Source organism: Neomonachus schauinslandi, chromosome 8, assembly GCF_002201575.2.
Source record: "Neomonachus schauinslandi chromosome 8, ASM220157v2, whole genome shotgun sequence".
In the NCBI taxonomy this organism is placed as follows: domain Eukaryota; kingdom Metazoa; phylum Chordata; class Mammalia; order Carnivora; family Phocidae; genus Neomonachus; species Neomonachus schauinslandi.
Window position 1 is genome coordinate 45,569,884 of NC_058410.1, and position 15,125 is coordinate 45,585,008.

At 42.3% G+C, this 15,125-nt stretch overlaps 1 protein-coding gene across 2 annotated transcripts in view; it reads right to left on the minus strand.

The window, feature by feature from the left end:
* Nucleotides 1-7,813: 7,813 nt before the first annotated feature.
* The window catches only part of DSE (dermatan sulfate epimerase), an 81,095-nt gene continuing 73,783 nt past the window's right edge, over nt 7,814-15,125 (minus strand). Inside the window, exons 5-6 of one of the 2 annotated variants that reach the window (XM_021693172.1) lie at nt 12,213-12,420; nt 7,814-10,145 (exon numbers count right to left, since the gene is read on the minus strand). In XM_021693172.1, the coding sequence (XP_021548847.1) occupies nt 8,387-10,145; nt 12,213-12,420 (1,967 nt within the window). In that variant the 3' untranslated portion in view covers nt 7,814-8,386. The remainder of the gene's footprint in view (nt 10,146-12,212; nt 12,421-15,125) is intronic. The other variant, XM_044917312.1, reaches the window with a different exon arrangement.

A 15,125-nucleotide genomic window follows, 5' to 3' on the forward strand; every position in this document is an offset into this window, starting at 1 on the left:
GCTTTCTAGGCCACTCGGGGCCACCACACGTGTAACAGCCATATAGCAGCTGCCTGTGGACGGTGTTAACGTCTGTCTCTCTCGCGCCCTGTCCTTGAGGTTGAATTTTCGAACCACCACCCAGAGATGGCGATGTTTTGTCTTGTTTTTTAAAAAGATTTTTATTTATTTGACAGAGACACAGCGAGAGAGGGAACACAAGCGGGGGAGCGGGAGAGGGAGCAGCAGGCTTCCTGCCCAGCAGGGAGCCCGATGCGGGGCTTGATTCTAGGACCCTGGGATCATGACCTGAGCCGAAGGCAGACGCTTAACGACTGAGCCACCCAGGCGCCCCTGGAGATGGCAATGTTGAAACAGCTCTAGGACCTAGATGGAGCATCTTTCAGGGCCAAAGTTCACAGCTCTGTGGGAGGTTCCTGAGGTTAGCTCACTGAATCGGCTGGAGCTCCCTGTTTTAAGGTCTTCTGAGACCATGGTCGTCTGGCCTCCATTCACGTACTCAGCTCGTCAAGTGATGTTGTTGTTGTTTTAAAGATTTTGTTTATTTATTTGTCCGATAGAGAGAGTGAGAGCACCCAATCAGGGGAAGTGGCAGGCAGAGGGAGAAATGGGCTCCCTATTGAGCAAGAAGCCGGATGCGAGGCTGGATCTCAGGACCCTGGGATCATGACCCCAGCCGAAGGCCCGTTTAACCGACTGAGCCACCCAGGCGCCCCTCCTCAAGTGTTTTTTGAATACCATGTATGTGCCAGGCACTGTGCAAGACTCATGTACAGAAAATGAGCAGGAGACCCAATCCCTACCCTCAAGGAGTGTAGTCTAGTGGGGAAATCAGAGTAGTGATTTTTATGTTCTCTTTATGTCTTCTAAGTGTGAGCTATCCAAGGGCAGTATTTAATAACAGTAATGTTTTGAGTTGTTATTGCAATTTATATTTCAACTTTGATGAAAAGTTCTGTGAATTCATCTTTCAAAAGATGTTTTTCTTTCCTCAGTCCTTTTTGTATCAGGAACTGAGAATTCTGGGGCGCCTGGATGGCTCAGTCGTTGGGCGTCTGCCTTGGGCTCAGGTCATGATCCCGGGGTCCTGGGATGGAGCCCCGCATCGGGCTCCCTGCTCTGCGGGAGGCCTGCTTCTCCTTCTGCCATTCCCCCTGCTTGTGTTCCCTCTCTCGCTGTGCCTCTCTCTGTCAAATAAATAAAATCTTAAAAAAAAAAAAAGGAACTGAGAATTCCAAGAATTCTCCTCAGAACTCTAATAAATGGCATGGATCCATCCTTCTGTCATTAAAAACAGATTCCTTAAGAGAGTGGGCGAAGGAGCTAGGAAATCAAGATTATCTGCTTAGGAAAGCAATAAATTTCTTTTATTTTACTGGCTGTCTCTTATCCTGGACAAAATTAAAAAGTGGTAAACAACAGGGGCTGAAAAGTGAAAAGTAGAGAAGACTGACAAGAAGTTCCTTTCACAGAGAAAAGTAGTTCCTGTTATTATACTTTCTTTGAAAGAAAGGGAAGATGCCTTAACCCCTGGGAACTTCTTTTTTTTTTTAAATAATCACTTTTTTTTTAAATTTTTAATTTTTTATTTAACAGAGATAGACAGCGTAAGTAGGCAGAGCGGCAGACAGAGGGAGAGGGAGAAGCAGGCTCTCCACCAAGCAGGGAGCCCGATGCTGGGCTCAATCCCAGCATCCTGGGATCATGACCTGAACCGAAGGCAGCCGCTTAACCGACTGAGCCACCCAGGCGCCCCACCCCTGGGAACTTCTTTTGTTCGGAAAATAATTCCTAAATACATACTAAAATCACTTGTCATTGTTTAATTTGGAAAATGCAAGCTAACTGAAATGTCTTTAGAAGCTCTTACCTTAAGAAAATCCCCCTTAAATCAAAGCCTCAGAGGCCCATCTCAAATCATTAACATTTCCTTTGGGACCCCCCACTAAAAGCATGTGATCCTTCCACAACAAAGACGGCCCTATAACTAACTTCTAGAGGCAGCAGGAGGAGCAAGGAGCACCTTCACTTTTCCCATTTAGACGGTCCTTCAACTGCCCGAGTTGCTCAAGATACCCATACCATTGGCATTAATTTTTTTAAATTAAATTTAAAAATTAAGGGGAAAAAGGGGACGTCCCCTCTACCGCACTGTCCACCTTTTAATCTTGTTTGCCACCACCCCCCCTTCTACACCCTCTCCTCTAGCCACAACAATCTTTGTGGAGTCCCTGACACAGGCAGGCTGAAAAGAGAAATGGCAGGGAGACTTGGACAATTTCCAAAGTTTATTAAGGGACAGTCAGGGGGTTTGGGGCTGAGGCGTGGCAGGCACCTGTGCCCTTCGTCAGTAAATGTAAATGAGATTCGGAGTCACATACATCCCGAGGGCCCCTGGATTCATCATCTTTTGACCCATATACTTCCACAAAATATACATCCCTTTGGTCACATGTTTGGCCTGTAAGCTGGGCCTTAAACATTCCCTCTCTACATCTAGTTTTGGAGCTGATTATCTCCTACCTATGGAAGGAGACAGACTATGGAAATAGCTTCCTATCTCTTCCCCATCGGGTCCATCCTCTCTGTGGAAGCTAAAGTTGTCTTTCTAAAATGCAAATCTGGGGGCTCCTGGGTGGCTCAGTCAGTTAAGCGTCTGCCTTCGGCTCAGGTCATGATCCCGGGGTCCTGGGATCGAGCCCCACATCGGGATCCCTGCTCAGTGGGGAGCCTGCTTCTCCCTCTCCCTCTGCTGCTCCTCCAGCTTGTGCTCTCTCACTCTCTCTGTCAAATAAATAAATTTTAAGGAATAAAATAAATAAAATGTAAATCTGATTATTTAAAAAGAAAATCCTTTAGTGGCTCTGCACTGCCTGCAGTGATTTCCAACTAGAGGGAAACCTCCCTCTAGAGTGAATGTATGGGAAATGGGGGCATATCAACGCCACCTCAAGGATTTTTCAAAACCTCACACACACACACACACACACACAGGTGTGCAACATCATCACCTCCCCTCTTTCAAGTCCTTTTAGCCACCCCATCGACATACCCCACCTGGTGAAAATCACTGCCATGTTGGCTCAGCGATGTGCTTTGCTTGTCTCCCTCAGTTATGCTAAAGCATGAAAAAGGCTGAGGAGCCCTCACTGCAGAATAAAGTCCAAATTCCTTAACATGTCGTACAAAGTCCCCTTTAATATTCTCCTGGCTTTCCATTCCAGTCTCGTCTTCAACCACTCCCCACTTCATGCCCTCTGAGCCAACCACACCAATCTGGGTGGATTCTTGAACGAGATGTGGTTTTTCATACTTCTGTTTCTTCCTGCCGTTCCATTTACCTGGAATGCATGTCTCCCCTTACACAGCTAGGGATTTTCCATTTAACCTTTAAGAAGGCACCAACAACTATATCTTCAGCCAGAGCCCATTCCTGGATTCTAGGACCAGTCGGGTGTTTAGAAAATATATAAGCTCCTGGACTCACCTCCCCCTAGTTATTCCTCCTAATTGCTGGCCACATCTCAGTTATCTGTAACTCCATTCTTGCGGCTGACTTCTCACCTCAAAATCCAAGTCTTTGCTACAGCCTATGAGGGCATGTACAATCAAATCTCGCTTCCCACCATCCTCCCCTCTCCCGCTCTGCTCCAGCCACACTGGCCTCCGGATTCCTGAAACACACCAAACACATACTGAAAAAAGATGGATGAATGGTGCCTAAAGAGGAGGCTGAAATCCAAGCCAGCAAGAGAATAGGGTTGGCATCAACAGGAACAAGCCGGTTTGCTCGGTGGAGCTGCAACAAGGCTCAGGAATTGGCAGCGGGGCGGCGTGCAGCTGGAAGTGGAAAGTGGGCCCACAGCAGGCAAAGCGTACTTGGACTCCAGCAGGAGATGAGGCTTTGACTCCCTGGAGAGACTGAGAAGAGGGACTCTGGATTAAAGACAGCACCGCTGAGAGTGGCTGCTGTACTTAATCAGAGGATGAGGGAGACCTCTAGCTCCCTTCCTCCGTGACTCTGAGAACACGTGCAGTTAGGCCTTTTAAGTACCTCCCTCTGCAGGCGCCCTCCACTGACGTCACCAGGGAAGAGAATGAAGACTTTCTCTGGTTACAATTGCTCTATCCAGGAGAAAACGCAGTAACATTTGGGAAGTCATGGAGCCATGCCTTCACAATTCTGAGGAAAAGTTATTTCCAACCTACATTTGTTGGTTAAGTGATGGATCAAGTGAAAGAAGAAACATTTCTCCCAGACATGCAAAAGGGTAAGATATTTACTGCTCATTCATTCTTTCTCAGAAATCTCAGGAAGGGGGCGCCTGGGTGGCTCAGTCGGTTGGGCGTCTGCCTTCGGCTCAGGTCATGATCTCAGGGTCCTGGGATCGAGTCCCGCATCCAGCTCTCTGCTCTGCGGGGAGCCTGCTACTCCCTCTCCCTCTGCCTGCCATTCCCCCTGCTTGTTCTCTCTCTTTCTCTGTTAAATAAAGAAAGAAATGAAAGAAATCTTAGGGAGGATATGCTCCACCAAAATGAGATATCAATGAAGAAAAAGGAAGCATGGGGTTCAGGAAACAAGATATAGCCAGCAAAAGGCATAGAGAATCCTCAGAATGATGGAGAAAGGAGATCTGAAGACAACCAACATAGGAGGAGGGCTGGCCCCAAGAACAAAAAGAACCGCCTGATTACCTAGTGGTGATTGAACAGAGTGAGCAGATTCCCACACATATTGGAAAAGTTTGGGGATACAATGAAATTGCTTGACAACTAAGCAAATGAACCAAAGAAATAGTCATTAACTTTGGGGAAACCAAAGTTCTACACAAAAGGAGGTAAGACAGTACTCTACTCGGCTAACCCATGAGTCCTCTTTACCACAGTTATGGCATGTAAATACCAAATACTGACGTAACCAAAACTATGGTAGCTGTGTGGGAAGGTTAGGGGTGAATGAAATAGGTGTGAAGAGAGGGGAGATGGACAAGAGGGCTAAATCCTCTTCTTCCCTGGTAGGGGAAGTTTTAGACCTTACCATAAACAAGGACATCATGGACACAACAGCTAAGGCAATCAAAAATTTGTTACTTCTGGAAAGCATGAATCTAGAGTGAGAAAGGAGTGGGCAGAAAATGTTTAAAAATACAAGCCTTTTTTTTTTTTTTAAAGATTTTATTTATTTATTTGACAGAGAGAGACAGCGAGAGAGGGAACACAAGCAGCGGGAGTGGGAGAGGGAGAAGCAGGCTTCCCGCAGAGCAGGGAGCCCGATGTAGGGCTCGATCCCAGGACCCTGAGATCATGACCTGAGCCGAAGGCAGACGCTTAACGACTGAGCCACCCAGGTGTCCCAAAAATATAAGCCTCTTAGTACTATTTTACTTTTTCAATCATGTATGTTTATAATTTAGGGAAAAAATCCAAAACCAAAAAGGACTCCCTAAACAAAGAGAGGGAAACTATACAGCCAAGAAGAGCAAGAAAGTCCTCATGCAACTTGGACCTTTATTCTTCACATGGTGATGTGTCTTGTTTAACAGAGCTTGAACCTATTAAAATAGAATGACCAAAAATTAAATATTTAGATTATGTAGTGGATTGCATGATTTCTCAGTCATTTCCTGAGAAATGTCAGTAGCTGATTGGCGTTATAGCATAAAGCAGATATCTAGCCGAAACACTGCTGGGAAAGTATGTTATCTTTGACAGTGAGCTAAATAAGCTCAGAAACTTAGAATATTTGCTACTTCTTTAAAATCATGACTAAAATATTTGTGGAAGAATTAATATCCTAGGTGATACAACAAATTTTAATTATTAAAACAGTCCCAGAATAAGGTCTTCCACCTGACTTTATCCACAGTTCTAACAATGATCTCAAAATAATGTTCACAGCAGATGATACGTCCATCATCATGGCTGGTTGTAAGCTAATCAGTTACCAGCCAGGGAGTACGCCCCTTCCACTGCACAGACAAGCTCTGTATGCTAATAATTCCCAAATTTTCTTTAAGGCTAGGACTTACGTATTATTCAGTGAACTTGAAACACTCCTTTCATAGGCAGCAGTGCTGAAACAGATTCCATAATTGATTACTCAGTTTACAAGGGAGACTTAACATTGCTTGGTTTTCTGGGAGATACAAAGAGTTCCTTAGTTTTATTCAAATATGCACTAGCCCTGATATAAAATATGTCTCATCATAAAGAGCTGTGATTCCTTTCAGCATTTTTTTTTTTAACCACTTAAGTCACTGCCTGTGGAAATTTCTTTTTAAGTGAAATATGAGGTCCAATTAGAAGGAAAAAAACCTATTTAATCAATTTTGTTTCAAAGATGCATGATTACCATATTTTTAAAAATTACTTAAAGAACGAACTAATGTGTTCGACTGGAGCACACTATGATGACTAATTTACCATCTGCCCTGACCTAATGAAAACAAAAGGAAAGTTGGATTTGGCGCTCGCTTGCGCTTTTTATCCGTATTAGAAAGTAGGCCTTGAGTTTTTGGATATGAGATCAGGTTCGCTTGGTAGCCTCAAAGAGCAATTTTCCCTTTTTTTCAAAATTTGCTTTTGATCATTTCAGACAATTCATCCTTTGGAATGAGAAAGAGAAGAGAGGAATGTTGAATGAGGTTAAGTAAACGGAGAATCTGTCACATAAAGCAAGTTTAAATCCCAGTAATAGCATCCATGCAGGACAAACGGAAGCATTATTCTTTTGAAAACATTATTCTTTTAAACAGTATGTAATGACATCCTCCCTAGAGACGTCCTCCACGAAAGAAGAAAAACTGCTTCCTCAGAAGTCATCTTCTAGGTGCCAAGTGTAATGAGTGAAGTCAAAACTTGTGTTTTCTTTATGTAAGAAGGTTCAGAATTAGAACTGCAAAAAGGTGCTCCTAAGGGTTTCTCCATATCCCTGTTTTCTGTTCCACACTGGTATTTCCATGACCAGAAAGGACAAGGAAAGAGAAAAGATTGCCATTATGACTTCAGACCTACAGATCAGTGAATGTGTCCTTGCTGTAAACTCTGAGCCAAGTATATTTTCTGTTTAAAAGGAAGAAATCTGCAAGGCTCATCTATTAGAATGTAAGATAATTACTCTTAAAATTCCCTGTAAGTAGATCACTTTCTTAGGCTGAAATCTATCTAACCTGTGCGACGTGTTCCCAGGCCTCTCTGCTCCTGTTGCCACTGGAGAACTTGATTAACAGTAACTAAGGTGATTTTATGTTTTTAATTACTTAAATATTAGAAGTTGGGTTTTGTTTTTAATGTTTAAAATATGTCTAGGTCACAAAAAGATAAATAAGCAGAGAAGTTACTTCTTCCGATTCAAACACTACTTTATAAATTTAATTAACGCATGTCCAAATAAAGACTTCTCTTCAGAGATTACAAAGTTGTTGCATACGTGTTTAATGTAATGGAACAAAGAAGGAAGATACTATAGATAAATCATAATTATAATGTTTATTTAGCAAAATAAACTTAAAGTTTTCTATTAAAAAACATTAAGAATCATATCCAAATTTTAGTTTCCCCATCTTCTTTGGTATTGAAATCAATATATTTGGGATATAAAATATTTTATTCTGAAGTTGAGCCACTGGGTCTACAACAGTTTTCCATATAAGGAAAAGAGAAAATTAAGTTACTTGTAATTGTCTTATTGGTTAAACAACCAATGGAGGCATTATGTGTGTGCAGAGACCAACATCGTCAAGGAAATATTCATTCACTGACACATGTTTTTCTACTGAAAACATATTTTAAATTTTTAATGATCGTCTGCCATCATTTTCTTGTGTTGTCTGAACAGGAATCCAATATGGAGATCCTGCTTTCATTTAACTAATGAACTACTCTCCAAGGAAGTTAACACCACCATACCAGGACTTAATAATACTTATTTTTCAACATGACTACGTGAAAAAAAATTTTCTGATTTTCTCAGAATCGCGTGCTTCAGTCTTTTCCATAAAATAGTATCTGGAAATTGCTAATAGCATTAAATTAATATTAATAAAATCCAAATCTATCTAAATCTTTTTCTTAAAACCAGACTTGCTGTTTCTTCTAAGGGTAATATTATATGGACTGCTAAATTAGCCAAGCCAAATACTTCCAGAAACACCACGGGACAACCAAGCCACTCTTATTCCTCTGATAAATCTTTGCCTTTCCAATTTTGATTTCTCCATATCCCTGCCTTTTTGTGTAAAAATATGTTCCCCTTAATTTGTTTAAAAGGAAACTGAGATAAAAAGACCAGTAACAAACTGGGGCAAGTTTTGTTTTTGTTTTTTGTGGTTTTTTTTGCATAGACTCTTGTGACCACAAAACGATCAAACAATGGATAGCTTTAATGCTAACACTGTGATTGGGAACAAGAAGAGTACAACCACAATAAAATACAGCTATCTATTAGAAGGACTGCATAAAGACATCTTTGGCCATGCAGGCTCTGGGCCCTCTGGAAATAAGTCAGTTGCATTGCCAACATGACAAAGAAAATAGCAATGTTCAGGATCAGGAACAGTCGGGTATAGGAAGACGACAGCGACGGGGCCCTGCTGCGAGTTGTCATCATCATCCGGGCCTGTCCAAACCGGCCTTTCAGGGAGCCACCGTTTTTGTGTTTCTCGTACGTCACATCTGCAAAATCTAAAAGGTCTTTCATTTCTTCATCTTCATCGATGGGCAGTTCTTTCTGTGCCAAAATCTGAGCCTTCTGTCGAATCTTTTTTTCATTGACTTCGATCTGTGCAAAAATATCGGGGACGGCGTCCACAAATTTATAGCGTTTGCCTACCCTCCGGTTTCTCTTCGACTTGCTTTGCTGTTGCTGCTGCTGTGATATGGCAAAAATCCTATCGATGGCCTCCTCCGTCTGCCTCTTGTCTGAAAACCTCAGCAGGCGCTCGGCGGTCTTCCTAAAGCTAGCTGTGTTCCGGACCCGGGACAGGATCTGCTTCTCCAGCTGCTGGAACACTGGCTTGAAACGCTGCAGGTTCTGGTCCACGACAGCGGCGTAGTCCTTCACCTCGGCCACCGAGGTGCTCTTGATGGCCGAGCTCCGGTCGAACAGGATCCTCCTCCGATCGGCAATGACCTGTGCAAAGGCGGGCTGCGCCGTGCTCTCTCCGCTCCAGAGGTAAGCGGCGTAGGCATGCTGGCTGGTGGCGATGAACACGCCTAGCTGCTGCGAGTCTCCGTGGATGCTGAAGCTCTGGACGTCGACAGACGGCCCTATGAAGAGGTAAGCTGTCCTGGTGATGGGACTCCGCAGGTGCACAGTGACGTTCACGTAGTTCGTCCCGTTGTAGGGGTAGCCCCGAGGGTACGTCGCGGAAGCAAAGGTTGCTTTCTCACTGTAGCCGGTATCGTCCATCCAGTACATTTTGTAGAGACCGTCCCGCTGCCGGATGAAAGCCCCGTGGACCCCATCTACCACTGTTTCCTCGAAGGGAACGTCCACGTTGTGGAAGAAGCTTGCTGCGCTCTCCAACGGGCTCTCCTCTCCCAGGTGGATCTGGTCCACGAGGAGCAGCAGCTGGGGGTGCAGGAGGATCAGATTCCTCTGAACGCTCTTGAGATCCAGCCGGGGGTTATAAGCTCCCACCCCTTCTCCTCGGATGAAAACCACTCCGTTTTTCTCCTCTGCTGCAACCACTCTCCCCTGACAGCTGGCCGCCAGGTCCTGCTTGTACTTAGACCATTTTGAAGAGCAGTCTTCTGTGACCTGACCCTCCCAGGGAGAAAAGCAGCTCTTGGACACAGCTGGTGAGAACATCAAAACGTTGTTGAAGAAGGTGTACTTTGGCCCATAGAGAGCCTCCGTAATGAAAGGCACACCATTGGGAGCAAAAGTAAATGAGTTTTGATCAGGATGTTCATGCCCTGCATTAAAATTCCTCCATCCTTTGATCCACTCTTTGTATTTGTTTCTGTGCACAATGTCATATATTGCACGGCCCCCGAGTTTTCCGGACTTGAAGGAAAGAAAAGATCTATTGATTTCTGCGGGCAGTGCACTTCCGTAAGTCACAACACCCCAGTCTTCAAAATAATGCAACATGGGGGTACCAAAATCTGGGGGAGGCACAGATTTCAAGCTGGCGTCATACCTGAAAGGATGAATTGTTCACAATTAAATGGTTTTCTGGTGGAAGTTAAAATAACCCATCAGAACCGTGATGCTGCTTTGTAATGTGGCCGCAGGAACCAGCACACATGGTACCCAGAGGGCCGGCAGTGTCTTCTGGAGGAGAGGCACTTCTGGAAACACCCATGGATGAGCTTGCACAGGGGAACACCCTTACTGAAGGGGAGACGAGTCTATCTTCATAACCTATGATCCTTGGGTTTGAGCCTGCTAATTGCTACACGGACCTTCTTCACTGAATGATTTCAGAGCTGCCCTCCGAACCACCGGGGCTCACAGAATTACACTTGCAAACTTCTAGTCCAGGGGCTCCTATTCTAGAGAACCCCGCGTTAGGATCTAGACTCTTAACAAGCCTCCAGTTGTAAGCAAGTTTTGTACTGTGACAACCAATATTATTGAAAGTTTGTTAGAGTACTTTTCACCCTCCAAAAAAATAAGTTTTAATAGAGTCAAACTTTACGTGTTAGATAAAATTTACTGCCAATATCACATCTAAGAATATAAGTGGACAAAATTCAAGAAACTATTAATACTGGGAGATTTATAACTGTGGCCTACCAAGAGCCATGGGTTTTGTTTTGCTCTGCAGATGATATCATGGATTTTGGACAAAAAATGGCCTCTCATTTTCATTTATGACAAATGTTTATTATCAAATCAATACAATAATTAACATTAAACTTCCACAGTGATTAAGAACACAGGTTTCTGAATCAGAGAGGGCCCCCGAAGTAATCATAAACATGATTATTTGCTTTTGATGATCTGAGATAACATTTCTGACAGGTTTAGATGATTTCCTGCTCAAGGGAAGTAAGGCAGGCCTAGACTATTAGCTCTTAGATACTTCTCTAAAACGAATCAATCACCTATGGTTAATCTTACTGGTGTTTGATTTTGGCTGTTTCGTCTGTTGTTCTAGAGCTTCAGGCCATCAGAAACTGTGTCTCTACTTAGGTCTAGTTAATAATGTTGGCTTAATTACCGTGACTTAACAAATCTAGACACAAGATGAATTGGCCATACTTCTCTGATTTTGGTCTGCATATTCCTATAAATGGCAGATTTTGAACCAAGTTAGACTTAGCATTAATTTGACTCCTATACTCAGCTTTATAGAACTCTCCTGGTTGTTTATTTAGGATAAGTGAAATCAGTACTAAATAATTACTTCACACCCCTGAAACAGGAATGGTTACATATTAATATATCTACGTCATCTGTGACAATAGTTTTTTAAGATGCTGGTTAAATTACCACCAGTTATAACTTTATTAATATTTTTTCCCCCTCTTACTTGTTTAAACTAAAAAAAATAAATAAATAAATAATGAAGAGAAGAAAATCAAACCACAGAAGCTTATTTTGGAATTGAATACCCATTTCAATAGCTTGAAAAGACATCAAGGATTAATGATCAACCAGTTCCCTGTAATTTTTATTTTAATTTATTGGATGCCAACAATATACTTGGCAGTACTTTAAAAAGGAGACCTGGCTTCTCTTTCTGGGCTTAAAAGATTAAGGCAGAAAAAATTACATGGTTCTTTTATTATCAAAGTGAAACTGTCAAATACTGTCAAACACTTTTAAACAGTGTTGGAAATTCAGTAACAGCTTTGCTATTAGAAGATTATAATGCTCCATTTACTAAAACAAAACATTTTCCTACCTTTATTTCTTTCTTTGCTGTGATTGTCAGAGTGACCCAGTCTAAATTTTGTAGTTTTTTCTTTATATGATTTCAAAAATGATGTAAATCAAAACATGCCCATCTATGAAACAGTGTGAGCCCAGGACATCTCTAACACAAGAAAACCCAAAACTGCCAACAGTAATGAGATCCTACATGGAAGGAAATGTTTCTAGCAGAGCCTCCAGTGCTGCAACAGGAACCGAAGCTGAGCCGGCATATGGAGAAGGGGTTACAAAGTGCTTTACGTAGTTTTTCTGTTTAAATGCAGAAATCTAGCACACTCTAGCCCTGGGTACAATTTCTTTTTAAAGGCAGCCCAACATGTCCTACCAGAGAAATTCCGTGTGAAGAGTACACCAGCGCTGCCCTTTGGACGGTGTCCCCGGACCTTCGGTCACCCGGTTCCTCCTGATCTGGTCAGCGAGCCAGTTACCACTGCCGTTACGCATGACAAATTTATCCAGGAACACTAATTGGCTTTCTGGACCATAAAACCAGTTGTAATTTGAGTCTGCAATAGCCACGGTTCTTTGAAACCCTGGGGAAAGAAGTTTGACAGAATGAAGATACATTTCAAACGGCATGCTCCTATAAAGACCTAAACAACGATTTCCAATCCTGGTTGCAAATTAGAATCGATTGTGTACCTTGGATTAAAAAAAACCAAAAGCACGATGTCCACGCTTCACCCCAGACCAGTTAATGAGACCTCTGAAGGTCTTCCACAAGTGTGCAAGTTTGTATTTGTTATGTGGCAACCTATCACTGGTAATGGAAGTGCCACCCTTCTTAATGCTCCTGAACACTGCCCACCTGCCGCATTTCCCAGTGCCCATGCTAGGTGTCATCATAACTGCAGAGACACATAGGCTCTCCTCTGGAACACGGGGAGCTCCCAAACCTGGACTGAGCACTAGATCTCTTACCAACTTGTCCCACATTCTGCACCAACAGGATGACATAAGGTGCTGCAGTTTGGCATCCAATAAAGTGGAAGTTATAAGGCTTAAGGGAGACACTGCATTTCTGTAGGAAGAAAACTTTTTTTTTTAAGATTTTATTTGTTTGACACAGAGCAAGCACAAGCAGGGGGAGCGGCAGGCAGAGGGGGAGGGAGAAGCAGGCTCCCTGCTGAGCAGGGAGCCCGATGCGGGGCTCGATCCCAGGACCCTGGGATCATGACCTGAGCCGAAGGCAGCCGTTTAACCAACTGAGCCAGGCGCCCCCATACAGGAAGAAAACGTAATTCCCATAGAAGATCCTGCTAATATGTACTGCTGGAAGTTCAAGAGAGAAAATGCAAAGAGCATACTGGAATAGGTCAGCAAAACAAAAGCAGGTAAGACTGGATATGCTCCAGGTGTTCTGGAAAAAGAATGGGAGACAACTCTGAGCCAGACAGGAATAATCATTACTAGAACAGCCATTGTGGAGGAAAAAAAAAAGAGAAATGTTGTTGAGAATAAATTGACTTTTAACACATAATCCCTTCTAAAATGATACCATGACCATATTTACATAATTTACAGCTAATGTTTTTGCTTCTACCATTTTAGTAAATGCTATTCCAAGTGAATCTTATGATAAAATGTGATTTCCTGAATCTTCTATTAATCTGTGAATTCCCTGAAAGCTGATGTGTTTTATTTCTCTTTGAATCCCCTGCCTGGTACAGTGCCTGGCACACAGATGTTCAATAATGGTTTGTTGGATTAATTGACATAAATACATTGAATCCTCCTCTTAGAGGTGTTCATCCTGTCTTTCCCAGTTTAGGATGCAGTCACAGATGCAGCTCACAGCAGTGATGTGGCTGGCTGTTAGATCTCAGATCAAATTACAAAACACTGAGTCCTCTTCAAGGTCCCTGGCCTTAGATGGCCTTTGTTTATCAAGATAATTAAAAACAGGCCTCTCCTGCATATCTAAGAATAAGCAATAAAACAATAGCGTTCTGAAAGTTAATTCTCAACTAAACTTTAAGAATCTTATCATTCTTTTGCTCTGCAGTATTTTTTGGATAACTAATCAAATAATGGAGATTCTATTCAGTCCATGTGTACACAACCAGAGCAAAAAGATTTAAAGACTGGATTCTTTACTGTAGGTCTAGAATCACCATCTAAAAATTACATTTCACTGGGGGGAAAAAAATACCCATCCTTTTTTTTTTTTTTTTCAAATTTTTATTTAAATTCTAGTTAGTTAACCTACAGTGCAATACTGATTTCAGGAGTAGAATTCAGTGATTCATCACTTACATACAACACTCAGTGCTCATCACAGCAAGTGCCCTCCTTAATACCCATCATCTATCCAGCCCATCCCCCACCTCCCTCCCTCCATCAACCCTCAGTTTGTTCTCTATCATTAAGAGTCTTTTATGGCTTGTTTCCCTCTTTTTTCTCCTTCCATCCCCCCCGCCCATATGTTCATCTGTTTTTGTTCCTTACATTCCACATATGAGTGAAATATATGATATTTGTCTTTCTCTGACTTATTTCGCTTAGCATAATACACTCTAGCTCCATCCATGTTGTTGCAAGTGGCAAGATTTCATTCTTTTTCATGGCTGAATAGTATTCCATTGTATATATACACCACATCTTCTTTATCTGTTCATCAGTCAACGGACTTTGGGCTCTTTCCATAGTTTGACTATTGTTGATAATGCTGCTATAAACATCAGTATGCGCGCGCCCCTTAGAATACTGTCCTTCAGAGTGGCTGCACCAGTTTGCATTCCTACCAACAGTACCAGAAGGTTCCCCTTTCTCTGCATTCTCGCCAACACCTGTTGTTACTTGTGTTGTTAATTTTAGCCATTCTGACAGGTATGAGGTGATATCTCATACTTTTGTATTTTGTATTGAGTGATGTTTTCATGTGTCTGTTAGCCATCTGAATGTCTTCTTTGGAAAAATGCCTATTCATGTCTTCTCCCCCATTTCTTAACTGGATTATTTGTTTTTTGGGTGTTAAAAAAATCCCCATCCTGATGAAAATCTACCTCCTAAACTTTTTCTAACATCTTAGTCCTGTTTTGAAACAAGGAGAGTAATAAGGCTGTCCTACACATGAAAGTGTTCTTAAATCATATACATCTTTTTTTTAGAGCTAGTTCTCTTAGAAGACTGAGCTACATGGCAACAAGGAATTAGAAGTTTTATAGCAATTCATTTTTTTTAATCTTTTATATTTTACACTATTTATTTCAGTAAAATATTCAAAGAAAATACTAAA